The sequence below is a fragment of the Zophobas morio genome, unplaced genomic scaffold (genome assembly GCF_036711695.1).
Source record: "Zophobas morio isolate AGI-343-1 ecotype UQ-CSIRO unplaced genomic scaffold, CSIRO_AGI_Zmor_V1 ptg000023l, whole genome shotgun sequence".
Lineage (NCBI taxonomy): Eukaryota > Metazoa > Arthropoda > Insecta > Coleoptera > Tenebrionidae > Zophobas > Zophobas morio.
The window spans coordinates 9,306,049-9,330,714 of NW_026972128.1; the positions used below are offsets into that span (position 1 = coordinate 9,306,049).

Sequence of the window (24,666 nt, forward strand, 5' to 3'; positions counted from 1 at the left end):
AAATTCGCGGAAATTCTGCTTATCCAAACTCGTTATTTGATTTCAAATTAGAGCCGTGAGGGTTTTTTGCGACAAAGAGTCGATCACGTGCAGTTGGTTACCTCACAGCTGTTCGACGTCTGTGCGGGATAAGCTCCGCACACGTTTGATAGAAGAATAGACGCTATCGTCATGCGCACAACGGTCAGGTGCGTCCGTTTTCGCGTGCGCTCGTACCCAAACCCAGTATGTCTTAGCTCGCTGAAATAAAGCTGGACAAGGAACTTCGATTTAATATTGTCCAAGCTGTTGCATAGTATGGACGTAGTTGTAAAATGTGCAAAGAGTTTATACAACAAACGTTACGCCGTCAGTATAATAGGACATTGCGACTTTATCAAATGATCAGTGATTTTTGCTAGCGATTGTTCGTCTAGCTTATTTTGGTTTCATTGAATTTATTTCCATTCAAGAAAAATGTGGTGTCTCATCAGCCAGGCCAATTCGGTCGTTTTTGAAGTTCGAGTCGACCCCAAAGCCATCGGGCAAGAGTGTCTCGAGAAGGTAAGAATTTTTAGTTTTTGTTGTTAGCGATATGTACAGGGTGGCTCAGCCCAATTTTCAAAATGTCAAAGTGATGTTTGTGACTTGTCAAAAATGCAACCCTGACATTGTCTACTTGGTTTTCTTATCAAGAATTCAGACCGTGACTAAAGTCACCAAATTTACTTTATTTGTGATTCTGTGATAACTTTTGACTCGCACACTTTCTTATCTCTGTAGGGGTTACTCGTCCAGTAGAATTAATTTTTAGAAAATTATGCAATTGTGCGCTATTTTTGACTAATAGTGATACAATCTCGTCCATCGAGATTGATTAATTACTTTTTTACTTATCTTTGTAATTTAAGTTATTTCTTTAAATAAACAAAGTCTTATCGTAGATGCTGACTTGTTGGGTTATAAACTTTTCGGTTGAATAAGTAACGTACATTTACATTTTTTGGAGATTTTTAACTATTTTTAACTTACTATCTGTGTGTGAAATTTTATTAGTGGATCAGCATAGACAAAACTATCAACTCGTTTCACGTACTCAACACGTTTTGTAAAAGTCTAAAGTCCAATCAAAGGTACCGTTCAAAGTCCAATGTTCAAAACCAGGTAACAAACAATTTTAGGCACGATATCAGCTCGTAACATGTTATTTCATGTTTTACATATATATGTGGTACTTAAACTAAGTATACATTTGAAATGATGGTTAGGCGAAAGTTATCCCAGCGTTTTTTATATTTACACCCTGTTTCACGTTAGAATGTTGAAGTATTCTTGTAGAATTAATTACAGTTTTATTTTTATCAAATTTATAAAAACAAGTTGACCTAGTCGTAAACATAATATAAATAAGCTAGAAAAATAGTAAATCGGGTTTTTAGCATCCTTTTATTTAATTGTAGACACGTGCAGTTTTAGGTCTTACGGAAATTCAATATTTTTTTATTGTGTGCAAATTTATTTTGTCTATATTTAGGTATAGTGACCGCTAAACTACCCATAATTTAATAATTCTTTGTACATTCAATTGCACGAACGTTGCAGTACAAAAATACATATTCATAAATTGTGATAAAAACTCATAAGTAAACTTTAACATTTTTATTTATAAGAAACGTAAAAAATGTATGAAAGTAAAAATTACGTCATTCAAATTATCAATTTGAAATTCGAACTACTACAAAGAAAATTATTGTGAAATGGAACTGTTTAGTTAATTCATAGTAAAAATTTTCAGTATTGTCGAGTTATTGTATTATTGTACAACAAACTGTAATGGTTATGTACCCATTTTGTATACTTCCCCTCATTTCAGAAAAAAAAATGAAAAATTAAAAGCTTCACATAGACGTAAAAAAATAAATTAAACTTCAAGAATATTTATTTAGTATTATTCTATTACAGGTTTGCACTTATGATTGATTGTCTCTGTATTCATTTTTTACGACATCATTCAGTAGCAACCATACATGTTGGATGGGTTTTACAATACTTTTCTAAATTCTGTAAAATTATATGATTAGTGTAAAATTAGCAACCCCACAGTTTATAAATATTTCGACGATAACTAAAAGTAAGCAATATATGTAACTGAGGCCGGACCTGCACCCGCTGGTAAGATGTTGGTACAAAATATAGATTTATGACGGTAGACTCGTGCCCGTGACTAACAGTACAAAAGGGATTAAAGGGATTATTATTCCCCATTACTAGTTTTAGTGGCCTTAACAGAATTTGGAAAACTATACTTTCGTTGCAAAAAATCAGCATGTAAGTATTAAAATTACACAATGTTGAAAGTGTAATTATAGAATAATATTCTGTCAAGTTTATAAAATAGCTTCAACGTCTATACAATGGAGAATTATAAGTCTGAGCTTGTTTTGGTAGAAAGTTAGGGCGTTCATAAAATGCGCCCTTTTTTAATCCGCACCCTCATTATCTGTTCAGGTACCTATAATAGCTTACCGAAACTGTGCACCACCATGTGGATTAGCTGAACCCTTTTTAACGATTCCTTAGTAGTTACCATTCGCTTGGAATGTTTATTGCCCCCAAACAACTAATGGCGGTCAGGTATAGCTGCTTTCAAAATAAGAGAGTAGAACTACCTGGAAAACTGACTTGACTTTTAGGATATGATAATAGCGCCATAAGCTTAATCATTCAATCATTCCTATTGGCCCACTTACCGCTTAGGGTTGGAAAACCCTAAAAGTCAAGTCAGTTTTCCAGGTAGTTTTACTCTCTTATTTTGGAAGCAGCTATAGATACGACCTCCATTTTATATCTTATAAAACCCAACTTTGAATAATGTTGTGAACGTTTTGAACGAATTTCAAATACATTCTTATATAAAATGACAAATTGTGAACGAAAAACTAAGAATTGAAGACGTAGATACTAGAAGAGTGCAACAATTTGTTCAATGTAAAACAAAATGAGTATACAATAACCGATATATTGATAGACTGCATTATGTAAAATGTTAAGGTTAGGCAAATAAACAGAAATAAAAAATTCTCTATGTTTACTACAGAAAGTGGAGATTACCAACAATCGTTTTAATTACCTACTTGGTGCCCAGTTTAGGGCCGCCGGAAAGTTATGTTGAGGTTTATAGATACAGCTTTAGCTTTGTGACATCACAACTGAAAACCTCATAAAATTGGTTTCTGCATGACTCTTGGTAGTTATGTCACATTTTAAGATAAGGAGAGGAAAACAAAATAAAGTGAATAAGTAATTTCCTTGAGGTTACTTATGATAATGGGACTGATGAGACATCGTACATCATCAGTTGTGGGATGCGGTTTTCGATATGATTAACATTTATAGTTTGTAAAATTATGAATATAAGTGCCAAGAACAATCAACATTTAAAATTTATACGGAAGTACTTAGTTTTTACAGCTGACTGCGACTTTAACAGGAAACTTCCGGACTTGCGTCCTCGTAGTAATCCAAAATTAAAATCAAGCAAACATTTTTACGATTAGTGTGTTATTGTTGTTGGTATATTAATAGCTTAAAGACTATAATTTGCAACCTTTGGCTACGATGTGTTTATCGATTATAATTTATAAACTGCACGCCATGCCTTTCAGCAACTGCTAAGTTTGTTTTTATAATTTTAACAACACTTCTTTCTCGTTCCATTTCTTGCAAAATATTATACTAGCACTATTGTTTTTTTTTTATTATTTGGAAACGATTATGCGATGAAGTACGAAGATGACCGCATTTGACCCGTGTCCAACACTTAATCACATTTCGCTATTGAAGAAAGAACCTTAAACGCGTTCTTGCAATATGCTAATTTTATTCCATTTTTTTAACAAAGAAAATTCGTTTGTTTTTATGCACATGGACGTTTTAATATTTATTTCATCCAATACCGGCACGTAGTCAGTTGTATTGCTTGTAAAACACCCAGTTAAGTGTGCGAAAATCCGAAGTAATTGTTGTTTACAAAAATTGGATCGTTCTAACACGCACTAAATAATAAACATTTCTTTTTATTTCGGAAGTATGATAAGCCGACAAGAGTCATTATTTTTTATAACGTAAACTGTTGACAGGAAACATTCAGTTACAGCCAAATTAGATACTTTGTTAAATTGAAGAGAATAAATTCTTGGAGATCCATAACAAATATGAAATTCAAATGAAAATTTTCATTTCAGTTTTAATTATCTTTCTTTGTCGTGACTGGGAGATATTACGGGGTTTTTATTTTTGCAATTCTAAAGGGCTCAAATGTTTTTGTGTTTGTAATTGAATTCGGTATTCGGCTTTCACCGCAAGATTTTCTGTGATTAAGATGAAATTAAATTCTGGCATTTGGATTTACTTTTTTTTTTTCAGAATAAACAGTCAACTTTTGCGCACTTGTAAGGCGGTCAGTGTAGGTGTCCAGTGTGTATGTTGTTTACGTTATATGGTCGATGATGATTCAATTCACTCGATCTCCAATTTAAATAAGCGAGTTTATCAATAATGGGCTATTTCTGTTGCTTATTATTCAAAAAGTGTCGTTTTATATACAATCGTCTTTGTTGTCTATTCGTGGTAAATTTGTGAGTTGGTTGAAGTAGTCATGCTCGAAATTACTAAATTCAATAAATTTGTATGTGTATACAACAATTACAAATATTCTGCAGTGTAATTTTATGAATATTCTATTTGGTCGCGACAAAAAAGGAAAATTGGGAACGCGAATAAATACAATATTCCCCATTTAACCGAAATTAATTTTAGCTCTACCTACAAAGTCTTCTCTGTTTTTCTGCAAAGCGCCGCATAAAAGTATGATCCAAATATTTAAAAAATTCCCAAGCGCTTATAACATATTTCCAACATATCTCATCAGTCATCACCCACACAAACGCTATCGGCGCCCCTAATTTACATGAATTCCGCTTTGTTTGGGACAGTTTGCTCAAATATTTGCAGTGGTAGGTAGTGTTTCGTTTAATTTTAACTTTTTACCATCTCCCACTAGCGTGTACTCACAACCGTGATTACAATATTTTTGAACGCTAAACTGTCATAATTGGCACAAACTACCAGAATTGATTTCATGCAAAGCAGACGAGTTGCATTCGTGTAGAGCGTGATTCTTAATACGTTGGTAGACGATTTCACGTTCCGCTGCCAACCGTAGTTTTAAATATAATTTGGCTTTCTCTCTTGTTGGTGTGTGTGGTTTATGTAACCACTGAGTACCTGACTGGCACCTTGCTGGTGCAGAAAATTTGCATAGCAAAATTCGATTGTATTTCGTCCAGTGATCGGTGTCTAAATTTCGTGTGCTAATTAAAATCCGTAAATATTTTAACACAACACACGTTTCCAGCTAGAATTTATAAAATAAACAGGCTGAAAATACGTAAATCGAAGTCATTGCAGAATGTATAGGTACAACAATAATACATGCTGTTTTAAAACAGAACACGCTACAGCGCTTTCTGTTTATTTTAAACGTTGTAACGCAAAGTTGATGAAATTGGTATCTGTACAGTCTGTTTTATAATTCAGTCTTTCGTACAAGGGAGCCAAATTAACATCCTCTTAATTCAAGCTCGTGGAGATAATTCAAGATGAAATTATATTTATGGAAGCTTGCAAGAATCGAATTAATTTAAAAGATTGGTGGTGTTTACTAAATGTGAAAAATAATTTGTAAAGTCGTAGATAAAATTTTGTGTGAAGTATCTATACTAAAGCACAATTATTGTATTCAGGTAGCTCCTCGTGACAAAATGATTGATCCTACTTATTATAATGTAAATAATTGTCACACCGGTGTGATTTTTCACGACGAAAAAAGTTTGGGAGACCCTGGATATTAATCAACAGCGTCAAGGATCGTTTATATTACATTGTTGCAAAGATGGGCCAACAAATTTGCATGGACCAGTCCTTACGTGTCCGAACCTTGAACAGGTTTTAATTATAAAGTACAGCCTGCCACATAATGTAATTAAAAATTGATTGAAGGTTATTGCGACAGAACCTCCCTCGTCCCTGAAGTGCATTTCAATAAATCTACAAATCCTGCTCACTTAAAAAAAAATTGCATTTTTTGTTTTTTGATAACCTGTATGAAGTATTTTTCAATTCTCCAACTTTCAATTTTTTAGTTTTTAGATTTTGCAATTTTTCGATTTGAGTTTCTCGTGTTTTCAGTTTTCAATTTTTCGTGTCTTCAGTTTGTCGATTTGAATTTTTGTTTTATTCAATTTCTCAATTTGCAATTGCTTGAGTTTTCAGTGTTTCATGTTTTCGACTTGTAATTTTTCGTTTCGGTTTTTATTTTTATTTTTTTATTTTTACAATTGTTCGATTTCTCTATGTTCCGGTTTTATAATTTTTCGTTTCTTCAATTTTCTTTCATTCTTCGAGTTTTCATTTTAAAATTGTTGAGTTTTTCGACTTTCCAACTTTTGGAAGTTTCAATTTTTACATTTTGTAATTTTTCGGTTTGCAATTTCACAAGCTTTCAATTTTTAATTTTTCACTTTTTCATTTCTTCAATTTTTCGGTTTTTTAATGTTCTGATTTTATTTTCATCGTGAAATTTTTCTATTTTTCAATTTTTCACTATTTCAATCTGCAGTTTTTCGGTTTACAATTTTTAGATTTTTCAGCTTTAAATTTTTGAATTTCTTGTTTTTACAATTTTAGATTTTTCATTTTTTCGTTTGTTCAGTTTTTTGATTGGATTATTTTTTGTTGCTTCAATTTTTCGATTTGCAATTGCTCGAATTTTCAATGTTTCATTCTTTCGATTCTTCAGTTTTTCAGTTCTTCAAATTTTCGACGTGCAATTTTTCGTTCCGATTTTTATTTTCTTTATTTTTAAATTGTTCGATTTCTCAATGTTCCGGTTTTATAATTTTTTGTAGTTTAAATTTTTCGTTTCTTCAATTTTCATTCTTCCAGTTTTCATTTTTAAATTGTTCAGTTTTTCGACTTTCCAACTTTTGGAAGTTTCAATTTTTACATTTTGTAATTTTTCGGTTTGCAATTTCACGAGTTTTTAATTTTTCAATTTTTCGATATTTGCAATTTTTCTTTCGGTTTATTTTATTTTTTCAGTTTTTTAATGTTCTGTTTTTATTTTCATTGTGAAACTTCAATTTTTGGATTTTTCACTTTTTTGATCTGCAGTTTATCAGTTTTCAATTTTTTTACAACTTAAATTTCTTGATTTTTCGATTTTCCATTTTTTCATTTCTTCAATTTTTCGATTTGAATTATTTTTTCATTCTTTCGATTCTTAAGTTTTTCATTTCTTCAAATTTTCGACTTGCAGTTTTTCGGTTTTTATTATCTTTATTTTTACAAATGTTCGATTCTCAATGTTCCGATTTTATAATTTTTTGTTTTTTCAATTTTTCGTTTCTTCAATGTCTTTTTACTTCCCGAGCGTAAGCAAAGGAAGTATTGTAATCGAGTCCGTCGGCCGACTCTCTACTTTTACGTTTTCTCGATCTTTCATGACCTCTAGAAGACGAAGAAATAGGTCTCCCATTTCCGTCTGTCTGTCCGTCCGTCTGTCCGTCCGTCTGTCCGTCTGTTGTCCCGGATTTTTATTAGACAGATAATCTCCGAAAGTACTCGACCGATTGTTGTGAAATTTTGTACTTATATTAAGAATATCATGTAGATGGTAAAACGCTAACCAAAATTTGTCTAATCATCCCCACCACCAATGCGATGACGTCACTTCAAAATTGTACATAGTAAATGGGTTTTCAATTGTATAAAATAACATAGTCCTACACATGTAGTTTACAACTCTGAATCGACTTTTCACCCGAAACGTCCAGATTTTTGGAAAAAAATCAAAATTATAAAACAACATTTTGAAATTTAATTTTTAATCTGCTAACCAGAATGCTTTGAAATGTTGTAGATGTTTTAAGGCTATAAAGAGCATCATAAATCTTTAGTCAAAAAATATTTGCTTATCCCCTCCAAAAACTTGATGACGTCAGCTCAAAAGTTTGTGGAATAAATCATATCTAAAATGTACAAAATATGATGAGCCTGTACTTGTGATCTATAAATCCATTCATATTTTTTGGATTTGCATATACAGGGTGACTCAAAAAAATTAATGAATGCGCAAATATATTTTATTGATTTAATCAGGAACTACAAAACCGAATGCTCTGAAATCTTGCAGATGTTTTAAGGTCATAAAGAGCATAATAAATGTTTAGTCAAAATATATTTGCTTATCCCCTCCAAAAACTTGATGACGTCAGCTCGAAAGTTTGCCGAATAAATCATATCTAAAATGTACAAAATATGATCAGTCTGTACTTGTGATCTATCACTCCATTCATATTTTTTGGATTTGCTTATACAGGGTGATTCAAGAAAATAAATGAAAGCGTAAATTTATTTTACTGATTTACTCAGGAACTACAAAACCGAATGCTTCGAAATCTTGAAGAATTTTAAAATTATCATAAGCATGGTAAATTTTTGATCAAAATGTATTTGGTCGTCCCCCCTAAAAAATTTATGACGTCACCACAAAATTTTGCTGAATAAATCCTATCTAAAATGTACAAAATATGGTGAGTCTCTTCTTGTGATTTATCATTCCATTCAAATTTTTTCGATTTGCATATCCAGGGTGACTCAAAAAAATTAATGAATGCGTAAATTTATTTTATTGATTTAATCAGGAACTACAAAACCGAATGCTTTGAAAGCTTGCAGATGTTTTAAGGTTATAAAGAGCATAATAAATTTTTAGTCAAAATATATTTGGTTATCTTCTACAAAAAACTGATGACGTCAGCTCAAAAGTTTGCCGAATAAATCGTATCTAAAATGTACAAAATATGATGAGTCTGTACTTGTGATTTATCATTCCATTCATATTTTTGGATTTGCATATGCAGGGTGACTCAAAAAAATTAATGAAGGCGTGAATTTATTTTATCGATTTAATCAGGAATTACAAAACCGAATGCTTTGAAATCTTGGGAATATTTTAAAGTTATTATAAGCATGGTAAACTTTTGTTCAAAATGTATTTGTTCATCCCTCCTAAAAAAATTGATGACGTCACCCTTAAATTTTGCTGAATAAATCCTATCTAAAATGCAAAAAATATGATGAGTTTGTACTTGTGATTTATTTATATTTTTTAGATTTTCTTAAGAGGTGGTTCAAAAAAATTAATGAAGTCAATTTATTTTATTGATTAAATTAAAGGCAACACTTATTATTAGTATTACACCCCAACCAACCCAATTTGGTAGACACAAAATTTGTTAAAGGAAAAACTCGATTGAAACATAAGGGTAGCACGCTTATTTACATCGACTTTAACATTACAGACCTGCATTTGTTTTATGCGCTCACTTGGTTCCGCGAATGTGAAATAGACATGTTTATAATCAACCCATTGTGAATTTCACCGTCAAGAATTAAAATAAAACCCAATGTTTTATATAATAAGCGGAAGTCGAAGCAATAAAACCGATGGTCGTTTTGTTTACAGTTTCTCTGTTTGACTCTCACGTATGCTGTTACGCCGGTCATCTTAAATTAAGAATGTTTATACATACACGATTTTCAGTTGCCTCTGATACGTATTGTTTCGTTATTTTATTGATTATTACAAATCAATATTCAAAACGACCCAATTCATTTTCCCGAAAATTTGAGAATATAATAATTTTATTCTTAGTATTACACTACATCTATCCCAACTGATATACGTGTCCTTGCAAAAATGTTGATGACGTCATCGCAATTTTTTAAATTCCCACTACAAAAATGTAATGAGAAAAAAAACACAATAGGCATGCAGTCGTCAAGTTTGCGACAGCGAGGGAAGTACTGTCTAAACTCTTTAGACCAATTTTTTTCTTCGATGTTTCATTTCTCAATTTTTCGATTTTCCAACTTTTTCTATTTGCAATTTCCCGAGTTTTCAATTTTTCATTTCTTCAATTTTTCGTTATGCCATTTTCCTTTCGGTTTTTCATGTTTATGTTATTTTTTTAGTTTTCCGATTTTTTAATGTTCTGATTTTATTTTCATTGTGAAATTTTTGAAATTTTCAGTTTGCAGATCGAATCTGCAGCTTTTCGGTTTTCAATTTTTCGATTTTTTAACTTTAAATTTTTGAATTTCTTGTTTCTTCAATTTTAGATTTTTTAGTTTCTCGATTTTACATTTTTTCGTTTCTTCACTTTCTGATTTGCAATTTTTCTTGTGTTCATATTCCAAATGTGTAATAAAAATAATAATTTTTGACTTTTTCAATTTTACGATTTTAGAATTTTTGCAATTTTCAATTATTGGATTTTAAAACTTTTTTATTTATTAACGATTGTGTACTTTTAGTTTTTAGGATTTTTGGGTTTTCCAATTTTTCACTTTCGCGTTTTTTCTTCTTTTTTTCGATTCATTATTTTTTTTCAATTTTTCGTTTCCTCAGTTCTTCGATTTGCAATTTTTCGATTTCCCACTTCTTTGATTTTACAATTTTTCGTTTTTTCAGTTTTTCCACTTTTCAATTTTTTCCGATTTTTAATTTTTTTGATTTTCCAGCTTGTTGATTTTTCAATATTTCGAATAAAAAAAAATGAAAACTGAAAGATCGGAAAAGTGCGAAGTCGAAAAAATGAAATATGTAATGCAAAACGGAAATATTGAAAATGAAAGAAATCCGAAAATCGGACAATTGAGACATTCAAAAATTGCAAAATTGAAACATTTAAAAATTGGAAAATCGAAAAAACGAAAACTTATAAAATTGAAAGAAACATTGAAAAATTAAAGCAAATAAAAAACAAAAAAATTGTGATATTAAATCGAGAAAATGAAAATTACAAAAACGGAAAATGAAAATCAAGAACTTGAAAAATTGAGGAAACGAAAAATTGAAAATTCGAAAAATTAAAAACTGAAAAAAATGAAAAATCGTAAAATCGAAAAATTGAAAAATCAAAAAATTATAAAATTGAGAAATTCAAATATAAAAAAAAACATTTGTGGAAGTCGAGAAATTAAAAAATTGAAAAAAGTAAAGTTGAAAATTATGAAATCGAAACATTGAATAATGGAAAAAATGAACAATTAAAGAAAATGAAATCACGAAAAACTGTGATATTAAAATATTGCAGGTGTCTTACTTTTCGGAAACGATGAAAATCAAATCACAGGAATTAACCTCGACTTTCAGTAAATCGTTTTTGTAAATATTTAAGTCGGTGTTGTTTATAACTTATTTTAGTACGCATAAATTAATAGTTCCACTTCCATTGTTTTTAAAGACTAGGTTTCTAGATAATTAATCTGCAGATTATATTATCTACTATGTAATTAGAAACACAATTACCGTATTCTAATCCACTAATTTTTCAATTGATGTTGAAATCAAGCGAGCCATTATTCATCTAAGATTTCGCGGTATTATCACAACACCCTCGACCAGAATTCCTAAGATTTTTCCAGGTTGGATTCAGAGAAATCCCGCCTTCACAAAGTTTAGGCTGATTTAATCAGTAATCAGAATAAGAATGAGAAGAGTTGCAAAGTTAAATTAAATTAAGTAAACACTTTTATATATTTCAACTTTTTGTTCCGAACGTGGAGGAAACTCCAGTCTTGAAATAAATCAAAACATTCGAGCATTTCGTCGTCAAAAAAACAACATCAATAATTTTCTTCGTGTCGGTTGGCCTGAAACTTCAATAACATGATCCACCCTCGCTATTTTACAAGAGTATGCTCTCGCCATTTTTGAAGCTATAAGTATTACGGCCAGATCCATTACTTTGAAGATTTTAATCTTTTTATTGTACTGTATTTTTATCACGCTTTCATGTTCCACACAGGATGCGGTTGATGTTATAATATTGCTTTTTCAGCTTTTTAGCTTCGTCATAAAGGAATTATAGACAACACGAACATTTTAGTGGTTCCACAAAGGTCAAGGATCCTTCCAAAGTTTCAATAAATTTCTTTGGTGTCACATCCCGACGGTTTTCCGAGGTATCGGAAAACAGCTTCCATCAAGTGGAAATTTGCGGAATGCTGCGACTTTATGAATTCGCAAGTGCCAGCAATAATTTACTTCACGCTGACACTATAAATACACTTTCTGGAAATTAATGTTTAATAAGTAATATCGATTTTTTTTAATGAAATTTTATTTCTGGTGTTTCTCATCTGCATCAACCAATTAAAATTTATCGCAAGGCGTAATTAACATGGAAATCGCGGTTCGATTTTTTTTTTTCGTTCAGAAATAGTGTCGTCAACTAACAACCTGTTTGAAATGAAGGTCGGTTTTACTGCAGATCGATGAAGATTTGTGTTTGTCCTCTACAGCTGAAATAATATCTAATCGTTCTAAACACGTTTTTCCAAATTTCTAGTCTGGAAGAATGTCCTTATCGCACGCTCGACCTTCACATGTGTTTGATGTTCCCCTTGTTTATTAACGCTCCCACACCACGTTCAACAAAACAATACGGAAGCGGAAATTTCATAAACCACATCCAAGTTTCTAGTGGAAGCAGGACCAGAGCGAGATTGTGGTTATCTTTTGATTGGAGTCTATCATTCATCTCATTCGAGTACATGCTCGAATTACTTTAACGTTTTATTGGAAGATTCACTACTTGGCAGCTTCTAGACATGGCAACAAATACACCACGCGCTCAGGTCGTGATAATGGTAAAATTATTCGTTATGCACAACGTAGGAGGATACCACATATTTATCCACAGAAAGTTATTTCGTCTTTGTGCTTCTTATTCCGGCTTTATGCACGCGACCGATGACTAACGAGGTTATCCCTAAAAAAATATTATCTTGGCCGTTGTCTTTATTTATCATCTTGTTTGTAAACGAAAGTGTATTTTTACAAAAAGGTCAACACTGCCTCCGTTCTGAAAAACTTTATCTTTCAGCCAGCAGTTGCCGGAAATTAAATTTCGGATATCGATCGTCTTGTTTGTAAAATTTCAGAAGCACATTGATATCTGTTCCAGTACGGTGTTATTATTTATGATGCTAAGTATAGACTTGTGATAATTAAGTAAACAAACACTTGGCTCATCTGAGAGGAAAAAATAAATATCTCAGACCACAATGAACTCTGTTCCCGTCTCAGTTTACAGTTTTTGTGAGGAACGAGGTCTTTGGAAGCACCACAGGGTAGCTAATGAAGTAGATTAAATAGGAAACTTAATCGAATCTGGGTGGGTGTTCGGTTTATGAGCAGAAAGCGACTTTTGATGCAGAGAAGTTGGCAGAGAAAGTTCTTTGTTATGTTTCTCATTTGCTAGGGATTCATCTTTATTTCTTTTAAAGTCGGGGCTTCAAGAACTTTCTATTTCAAAACTGCGTACACAAATTTAATAAGATAAATAAACAGAGCGTACAACAATCAGTTATAAAACTAAAAATAAAACTATAAAGGTGTTATCTAACTATGTGTTTAGTCGCCCATCGTCGTTTAGAATTTGCGCGAAACCATACAGTGCGTATAATTAATTCCGACTGATTAATTAAATAAAAGGCTTCGCTGCTTAAGAAATGGCAGCAAGCTATAATTTAAATACATTACCCAGCTCTCTGTAATTTCCTCCATAGCGCTAAATACAGCAGCGTTAAATTTTGTCATCGCACTTTGTAATTTACGATTCCGTCAGTTTTTGCCAAAAATTGAGCAATTTTAGACGAATCGTTCCGCTTGTTCGTCGTATCAGCGATTTCCCTGCTTTTGTGACGGAACCAAATAATCAGTGCGTTGACTTTTCGATAAGAGCTTTTTATTTGCTTTAGACATTTTTTTATTTCTATCTCGGCATTAAAATAACTGCGCAGTTGTACAAGTAGTGTTTTCCTGGTGGAAATTAAAATTACAGCGATTTGTATTTTTGAGTTGACTTCGGAAAGCAATGACAAACGAGTGTTGCAAATGTGAAAAACAAATGTACGCAATAATAATTAAAATTATTATTTGTTTACGTTTTACACCTGCTCCTGATAAAGCGGAGATAACATTAGACTGTGTCGGTTTTTAGTACATTTTTAAATGCACATGATTCATGTTTTTCATTGTTTAATACTTTTATCTTTGAAAGCATTGTGTGCCTAATATGAGGTACACTTTCAGTGACTTGTTTTTCTCTATTGTTTTCTGCACGGTTGTTGCTGAGCATCAATAAACTAATAAACAAGAACTTTAATTGTTATTAACATTTAATCAGTGGATAATTTATAACTAAAGTTGTTTATTATTTGTGCAGAATTTTCAATTGTTGACGTGTACGTAAAACAGATCGTGGGCGCCAAAACTCGGACGAGCTCGGAAACATGGAGCTTTAACAGGCTTATTTGTTAATTAGTCCTCGTAAAAAATACAAAAATGTATACACCTACACTTTCGTTTATTTATTTGAACATGCTTTACTTATATTTGTGTTTTGAAAAAATAAAAAAGAGAAAAAATAAATTTTTCAGTGGACTTAAGCAGTTGCGCCCATTCTAATCTTTTCCGTTTTTCCCCTATGGAGTAGTTTATTTGCTGAAATGGTCACATTTAAACCATTTTCACGTAATTACCGTTGATGTCAAGTTTTCTAACGTAATTTTAATTTCAGAACAAATTTTAGGGGCGGTTTTAAATCGATTGTTCTTACTTTTTGAGGACGTACTAGATTCACCCAAGCCTATAAATAGTAGTGTAAGGATTGATAAATAAATTTCACGACATCTAATATTTTTTGATTTAGACTTACAAAAAAAAAAATAAGGTGTCCTCAAATTAATGAACCGTAGCGAACTTAGTGATAACCAGAAAATTTAAATGAAAATAGAAGTGCTTGGAAAATAATAAATATGTATTAACTTGATAGTAATAAAAAGCTGTGTTGTGAGTTTTTATTTTCATTCGTTTGGGTTTGCGGATTTTAAATTCAAAGAATCTTTTGATTTTATAGAACAATTAATATCAATTGTTTAATAATCATAAAATGTTTACTCAGAACACTTGGTTAGAATTATAAAACGCGTATAAAATTTTCATCGCCAGAATTAGTGAAATATTGATTTATGAACCTCCTAAAATGAACGAAGTAATTAATTGTGATATAATTCAAAATTATCGAAATCAAACGAATTAAAGTTGGCTACAAGACCAACTATATAGTTGGTATTACTACACAACTGATAATTCTATAAGTTGGCAGGCGTGTCACCTGTCATATTAAAAAGTAATTAGCTACATAATAGGCAGTAGTTCTGCCTAAAGAACATCCTTGAAATTTTTAATTTGCAAAATGTATCCAAAACATAACCAAATTTATCGCATTTCACGTTTGACATATCTGTCACACAATTACTTCCGTTATGCCAACATAAACACACGAAAAGTTCACATTTTTGTTTAAAAAGTGCTGTCAACAGACTGAGTCATTTTTGATCACGCGATACAGTAAATTATTTTAAAGTCAAATACAGTGTACTAAAATGTAGTTTTTATTTGTTAAAGGTTAATAATGGAGTTTAAATAAATATTCGTCTAGTAGCACACATACCTGTAGTTCAGTTCCCCCATATTTCATCGTGTACTGTTTGCAATTTAAACTGCAATTAACGGGAAACACTAATAAATTTTTTACTTTGTTTATCAAGCACAATTCGAAAATTAAAATCGCACTTTTTCAGTATGATTTTTTTGACAGTTTTTGAAGGACTGTTCGAAAATATATAATAACGTGTAGAAATTATTTTCGGCTTCATGTCTTTGAAAATTCCAACAAGTTTTACAGAATCGATAAGTAAAAATTCACGATTTAGAGATATTTAAAAAAATTCACCGTCAGACTGAATTTTTCTAAAATCTTCGTCTGTGACTATGAACACTTTTTTAACGATTTATTTTTAGGTAATTTTTGAAAAACCTCAATTTTTGAGTACGTACCTCACATGAATTTTTTTTTACTGTTTGTGCAGCACTCTTCGAGAATTAGGTACATTTTCTTGTAGATTTGGATACGCAGAAATGATTTTTGTCTTCACTTCTTCGAAAATTCCAACAAGTTTTTCGGAATTAAAAAAACAATTTTCGAGATATTTAAAAAAATTTCGATAATCATTAACACTTTGTTTTTCGAATCAGTCAATATCCCAGAATTTTTTGAGGATTTTTAGACAACTTTTCAAAAACCTGAATTTTTCAATGAATTCTTTGACAGTTTTCAAGCGCCACTCGAAACTGAAAGACACTTTCTTGTAGATTTAGACGTGTAGAAATTATTTTCGGCTTCATGTCGTAGAAAATTTCAACAATTTTTCCACAATCGGTACAATGAAAAATAACAATTTTCGAAATATGTATTTCAAAGATTTCATTATAAATAGAATTTTTAACAATCTTGATTTAGGACCATTAACACGTTAGGTTTTACGAATCAGCTAAGCGAGATCTGTATCTCAGAATTTTTTGAAGATTTTTACGCAACTTTTCAAAAATCGCAATTTATCATGAGTGTTTTGAGCAACATTCGAAAATTACCTACATTTTTTTTGTGGATTTCAACTTGTAGAAGTTATTTTTGACTTCATTTCTTCGACAGTTCCAACAAGTTTTCCAGAATTGATAAAATGAAAAGTGGCAATTTTCGAATATTTAAACAATTTCAACGTCAAACCGAATTTTTCGAAAATGTTGGTCCGAGATTAGCACTTGTTTTTCGAATCAGCTCGTCGAGATCTATGTACCAAAATTTTTTGAAGAATTTCAAGCAACTTTTCAAAAATCTCACTTTCAACGATTTTTTTTTACGCCTTTTCGAGCAACACTCGAAAATTACCTAGACGTTTTCCTGGACATTTCAGCTTGTAGAAGTTATTTTTGAAAATTACAATAATTTTTCCAGAATTAAAAATAAAAAAATGACAATTCTCGACATATTTAAAAAATCAACTAGTGGCAGTTCAAAATCAAGGTAGCCGCTTACGGGAAATACGTGGGAAATACTATGAAAATATTTTCATTAATAATAAGGTTAAACTGTATTTTCTTTATTTAAAAAGTAAGCTGGCACGCTATATTCTCCACACATTTTGTGACTCAAAAATGTAGGTAATGATAATGAATCGACGGAAATTTCTTTTAACGCACGGACCGTTTGCATGGACGCCTCTGCAAACAAAACTTCCATTTTTTTCTAAATTTTTCACTTGTTTGTTACTCTCTCGATCTTGAAATAATTTATTTATTTCTAACCTTTGCATTTACGGTATTTACCATAAATTGAGTCGCTTAAAAACAAGTTTTCTTATGTCGTGCTTTTATAAAATAAGAAACGGACAATTAAATCTCGCATAATGTAGGTATTTTATGTGAATATCAGCGAAACCATTAATTTATTTAAAAGGAGAGTGCGTGTATGTAAATAACCCGTGCGAGGTAAACAGTCCAAAGTCCAACTTGATCAGCGGTCCCAAACGTGTTCGCCGCTTAACACCTTCCTGTTACTACTCTCCGTCTACCCACTCACTCTCAGCGGTACTTCATTTCTCGAAACCGAAGAAATCTTCAACCTTGGCGAAAAGTTGAAGGACTTGATTAAGAGGTCTACTCTAAATAATTGCAAAGGTTTAGAAACCGCAAATGTGAAAAGTAATTATAATAATCGCAGTCAAATAAGCGTCCTTTACCTTGTTTCCATTGTACATCTAATTAGAACCGTAATTGAATCGTTTGGAGGATTTGCTTATGCTCGGTGGAACCTATAAAGTTCTGTTTGAACTGGATTGTTTTATTGCTGCAGCTAGAACCCAGAGTCCAAAGTCCAATTTACCTCGCATTCGCGGCATGCTCTCCCATTAAAAGTCGGTTGTCCGGCTAGCAGCCACGCTTATGATGTCACCAATTTATTGTGGGATTGCCGGCCAATAATACCGTGGACTTTGTACCGCGAGTTTCCTTGAGGCTTGCAGTATATGAGTAATGTCACGTTATCGCTCCGCTTCGCGCCTACAAGTACCAGGAGGTGTATGTGCACAACGGAACGTCGAAATTAGTCGCGACACACATACACTTTCGAAATCTAATGCAATATTTTTTTTCGGCTTTCTCAGCTCTCCTTTTTTTGTGAAGGCTGGGTAATTATGCGGCCATTTCGCGATCTTAAATGAGGAGTTCTGCATAAATTTGTGCGTGTACTCAATATTCGTGAAATTGCATTATCTATAAATACAAAGCTTTTGGGAAACAATCATTTTAAAATAACTGTGATGTGTCGGTGTTTAACTGTGATATATCTAGCAACGGAAGCAACATCACATGAAAGCGACATTAAAAGCCTTATCTGCAACTTTTTCAGAAATATGTAAATAGTTTACAATCGGTGTGATAGTCCGATGTAGGGGAAACCGGGTCGCAATTATAATACCAACATTCTCCTTTTTTTCACGTTTTCGTCATCAAATTTTCATAACTTCCACATAAATTGTAATTTTCCTGTATGTATAGGTGTTTCAAAAACCACATTTTAGTAGCAATAAAAGCTACCAGCAGGTTGTGTAATTTTTGCACTTTATGCCACTAGATGGACCAGTTAAACACGTAAAATCAACGTAAAATTTGTTATATAAGAAGACGACGTCTTTTTAACAGGAAATTAAATTAAAAATGCACAGTTGTACAACATACGACACACCGTTTTTTTACAAACGCTCTTGAAATTAAAATTATAGGTATTGTTCTTAATACAAATTAACGCAAGAAGATGCAAGAAGTTATAAGAGCGAGGTTTCGGAGAAACCTTATTACGTTGGAAGTGATCAATCTCAATAGAGAAAGAGAAGGCCGCGAGTTGTTGAAGGAAGCCCGGCATGACTAAAGAGTGGATTGGACTTTGTTCGGGTTCGAATGAATGCCAACATCGGAATCTCCCCTTTTACTTGATCAGAGGCCTACGAGTAAAATTAGACTTGACGCCGTCAAAGTTCAAAGTTATTTTTAATGAAACTCCATAAGGGGAAGCTTATTGGACTTTATTGAGTTGGACGAAGCGAAATCAATTACCATTTTGCCATGTTCGATTGTTATCAATGATACGGAGGATTATTGTTGCAGCGAACAAAAGATGCGCTTCGATAGATTGCTATCTGTGTTTTATTTAGAATGAATTAATTTTCGTTAACAATAGAAAGTTGATTACAGGGGGGAGTAATTGTTGTGTGAATATTACTTTTGATTATTGTAATGTTGTGCTGGAAATAGTTGTGGTAATTATTGAAATAGTAATTAAAAACTTGTCATTGGAATATCATATAATACAGGCAGTTTCACTTCGTAATGGCTGATAGTTAATTATTCGTATAATTATTCACTTCACTTCTTTGTGACATGACCATGGATCAGTTATTATAACACTATTACCTAAGATACTCACTAAAAACGTGACAGTGAGCATGCAGTTGGTGACCTATTTATTGAATATTTGTTACACTAACCGAAGTGATCTTTGTATCCTGCTTAATGGGAGTTTCCAACGACTTAAGTGCCAAATATTTTTTATATATAAATAAGTTTTTCTGGGAAATCTAGATTAACAGCAGTTTCGACTGTATCATTTAAATTTCTCTTTTTGCCACCTGAAACTACGCATTAATCCACTAAAATACTGATACAACAAAAACCATTTAATTTCACTATTTTACTATAATTACTTTTTTATATTCAACACCTCTTCATAAAAACGTGATAACGATATATGGTTATTTTAAATAAGTATATAAAATAACAATCAAAACCACGTTTTTATTTTGCTGATAATAATAATGAAATCGTTTTTTTCGATCCAACACAATTCAGGTTAATTAAGGTTGTATTTATAGTGTAAGGCGTGTTTGGAGGATCACAGACAGAAATGGATTCGTCCACTAGAGCAGCAGAAGTCGAGGCCAAAGAATAATCTGACGTTGGCTTGACCGGACCCTGTACCGTCTTAGCTATCTGAGCCTCGGTGGAAATTGAATCTTGTATATAACCCCTCTGCTGCTCTTTCATTGTTGTGATAGCAGCTTTGCGTTTGCCAGCAGAGTTGTTGAAGAACGCCTCAGACCATGTTTACTATAATCGAGGTGGGACACCCACGTGAGGTATCTCAAACAAGGTGTCGCTTCCAACAATGTTGTCTTAAAATTTTTGAAAACATTGTTACTACATATGACCGTCTTTACACTGGTTTTTGATAACTAATCATTTGTGTAAGTCAGACTTGAAAACATTTAACTATATGTTGGGGCATCATTAAGAGGTATTAGATAAAATCTTGTGCGTTATACGTGCGTTAATTGGATATAACACTTTTCCGTCACTACTGTAACATAGTTGTTTAATTATTCTTAATAACTCATCTAATATATCATGATATACACAGGAACTTGTTTATTACTTTATTAATAAGGGAAAGTAAAATATTAGAGATTTGGTAAAAACACATTGTGATATACAGTGGGTGTAAACAAACGCGCCTTCCTTGATATCTTATTGCATTTATTACTGTACTGTTTTTATTCTTTTTGTAAGTGTTTTCAATACTTGATGGTTTTTAATTTTCTTACATGCTCAAGAGCTCAAGGTGGTCAGTGATCTTAAAAGGTTGGGTCAGATTTCTAGTACCATAAACTACGCACTCACAATTGCTATATGTACATGTAAATGTAAAGGTTTGCATGTTTATCCACTACTCGTACCTGCGATAAAACCTCAACTAATGGTGTCTTTAAACTTTAAGGAGACTCGCCAGAGGAGGACAATTTTTTTTCAATGATACAATGATATTAATAGAGATGTATTTTTACATAAAACTGCACCTTTTTTCATGTTCTTGTTCTAAATATTTCGTCAACCAAAAAAATGTGACAGAGAAATATGGTATTGTCTTCTATTTTTCCTACTTTTTGGGTGACATCATAGAATCGCTTGAAATTCCTCACACTAACAAAGTAACGTATTTTAAAGACCTGTGTCATATTACATATTTGTTAGTAGTGCAATTTATTTAAATAATAGTGGTACAGTCCTTATCGTTTTTAACAAAAACGTACAATTATTGAAAAAAATGGGTCTTAATTCAACACGGTTTGAGTGGTTAGTTCAGGGTCTTGCCGCTAGGAGCACGGCGATATTTAAATTTGCGCACTGAACAGCCAGGGAAAAACCTTCTAATAAGGCCGACAGCCTACCCTAAAATAATTATTACATTATTATTTATATTTTGATTTTTTTTTAATGTACGTAGTCATCTTTACACAACAAAAATGTAAAACAGATGGCTACGTATGCATATTAAGAAAAAAGGTATAATATAAGCCCCGCCCACCCGCCCCATCTCAATCGTGATGATTTTTTTACCCGTCGTAAGTCGTAGGGCGAAGCTTAATTGCAAAATCCTTGTTTTCCTACGCGAAATTGCTGTGAAATATGTTCTTGAGTAATCGTATTGTTTATTTGCCAAAAGATAATATACCTAGTATTTTTTTAACAAACCGATACTCAAAAACATGTCTTACATGGTCATTTCTTGTAGAGAAATAAGGATTTTGCGATTAAGCTCCGCCCTCTTGGCTGACAACGAATAAAAAAATCTTTACAATTGAGATAGGGTGGGTGGGTGGGGCTTACATGTTGCCTTTTTCCGCTTAATATACGTAGTCATCTTTTCACAACAAAAACTTAAAACAAATTAATATTATTTTTATAATTTATGCGTCATTCGATTTTATACAAGTCGTCCGGAAGAATGAATACTGTTGTGTCGATTATTATGTTAGAAACAATAATAAAATACAATAAAAGAAAAATATTAAATTTCTTAAATATTTAAATTGAGGAGCTACACTTGGAAAATATAATTGATAGCTTTATACATACATATTAACCTACCTCAAGTTTAATTCTAATATTTGAAAAGTATCCGGAAAATGATTATTCTGAGTTGAAGGTCTATTGTCGGCAGCCTGCTATAAATTATTATCAATGCTATATCTATCCCTTTTACTTATCACAGCTCATAGATTTTAGGAAGAATTTTGGTTGCATTTAGGGCGTTCCACCGTACATTAACATTTTCATTTATATTTACTACCATATGTATCACAACTAATCGAAGCGCATACATAAATAAATTACAATCTCGTGTTTTGCATGTCTCATTCGACTGCTTTTTGTTTTCATACAAATCAGTACGCGCAAAAATTATTTAAGTAGACAATTTAAATTCAAAATATAAACAAAATATCTCCGTTCCATTTATAGAACAATACCGTAGTACTGTACTTATTAAACTTCTCACATCGAGCCCCCACAATAAATCTTTACTTCCACATTCACATCACAGTTTCCTCTTGTTCCAGGTATGCGAATTCGTGAACGTGAGATACGAATCTGACTACTTCGGTTTGAAGTACGAAAACCACAAAGGTGAAGAATCTTGGTTGAATCTACGGAACCCAATTGACAGACAAGTCACCTTCCATGGCCACACTTCTTACCTTCGTCTGTCACTGCGAGTGAAATTTTGGGTACCACCTCACATTCTCCAACAAGAAAGCACAAGGTACTGAAACTAGTCACAACGTGTTTAGTTTGTTCTAACTGATGCTTTTTCAGACATCAGTTTTACTTAAACGCAAGACTGCACTTGCTGGAAAAACGCTTAACAGCGCCCGACTGGAACAGCATTTCAAGACTGATCGCTTTCATCGCGCAGGCGGAAAGTGGCGACTTCAACGAATTAGACCCTCCTCGAAATATCTATAACTTAGCCGCTTCCGTCAGCCCTCTGAACCAATCGGAGAAGCCCAACGATTTGCTTCAGAGGATCGTCCACGAGCACAAGGAGTGCAAAGGAATGAAGAGTTCCTCAGCCGAGTATTGGTTTTTGAAGGAAGTTTCGGAATTTGAGAATTTTGGGGAGGAGACTTTCGCCGTCAAGACCCAGAACAATAATAATGCGGTGTATGGTATCGGCCCCCACGGAATCACGATCTACGGCAGAGATGAGGAGAAGGAGTTAATCTCGTTTACGAACATCACTAGTGCTTCCTCTCACAAGCGCACTTTTAAGCTGGAATACTTGACCATCGATAACCAGGTTGCCGTCTTAAATATTAAGTTAGATTCTAGTCATATGGCTAGTAGCCTATACAGGGCCATCACCGAAGACCACGCTTTTTATAGTTGTGAGACTGTGCGAAGTGCTGTCACGGCACAGTTCATTCGCGACTTGAAAGGGACCATTGTTTCAATTTTCAACGAAGACTCTACCTTAGGCAAAAAGTATGTCTTTGATATACGGAGAACTTGTAGAGAGGTGTATGATAACGCTAGACGAGCGCTGTATTTAGAGAACACTACACAAGATTTGGAGCGCAGGAATCTCGACGAAAATGGAAACGGGGGAGAGTGCAAAGTAAGTTGACAACTTTACTTATAAGAACAACACATTTTGTTGCTTACTTTAGTTTAAACTTAACTAATTTTGTGTGTGTCTTTGCAGAATTCCCAGGAGAAGCTTTCGAGAATTTTAGACGCTATGACCTGCAAGATCTGCATGGATAGTCAAATTGACGCGATCTTCTTACCTTGCGGGCACGGTGTGGCCTGCACAGCTTGTGCCTCGAGGTGCGAGCGATGTCCTCTTTGCCGATCAGATATTACTCAAGCGCAGAAAGTCTTCTTGCCCATTCAGCTTCCGAATTTACTGCTGAGTTAGGGCAACAGACGAGGCGAAAGACTAAATTCGCTAAAAGTTCTTGATCTCGAATAGTTTAAGTTTGGTTTTTCGAAATTGTTGTGGAAGTGTTGTCAGGAAAAACAGAGTACATTAGTGACAATCGGAAAAGAAATTTCGTTTTTGAAATTATTTTGTTGTGATTTTTTGTTAACCAAATCTCATATTGAGGTTATTATGTTACAAGTAATGCAATTATCTATATACAATTTTTACTATGTAAAGTACCATGGACCTAAAATGTTTTATTTTAATAACTGCGACAATAGTCAGAAACTGAGAAAAACTGTAACAATGCAAATTATATTATTGTTAGTCAAGTCATCAATGCAAAATGTTAATTTAGGTGTAGTTTCATAAATATTTGTAAATATCTATATCCATATATGATGTTAATGTTAGTATTATTAAGAGAAATTGTGTGATAAGAAATTTTGTTTTGTGATAATTAATGCATTAACATGAAATATATTTTCCGTTCATTCTTGAAAAAATTGTTGTCGATGTTGAATGTATAAGCATGTATGTATCTATTACATATTTACAAGTATTTTGTTAGTATTATAAAATTTATGAGTTTTTACTATCCACTGTTTACGTAAACATGGACATTCAGTAATCATAAATTAGTTTTATTTCACTAACTAAAATATTCAACTTCCAAGTTACTAACACACCTTTATGGATCTTGTGACTAAGGAAACAAGATCAACAGCGGAAGTTGAAGAATAAAAAAAGTGGTTTTTGGAATCCTGAAGCTCTCAGCATCAGTATTTTCCATAACTAAAGCACATACACAAGTGAAGTTTAAATTCACGTA

The 24,666-nt window shown here is 32.6% G+C and overlaps 1 protein-coding gene across 1 annotated transcript; it reads left to right on the forward strand.

The window, feature by feature from the left end:
* The first annotated feature begins 217 nt into the window (after nucleotides 1–217).
* Nucleotides 218–24,365, forward strand: Dnr1 (defense repressor 1). The gene is made up of 4 exons (XM_064062953.1): nucleotides 218–543; nucleotides 22,468–22,670; nucleotides 22,724–23,525; nucleotides 23,613–24,365. Exons 1-4 carry the CDS (start codon nucleotides 457–459, stop codon nucleotides 23,826–23,828), a joined length of 1,308 nt encoding a protein of 435 aa, XP_063919023.1. The 5' UTR covers nucleotides 218–456; the 3' UTR covers nucleotides 23,829–24,365.
* The last annotated feature ends 301 nt before the right edge of the window (nucleotides 24,366–24,666 follow it).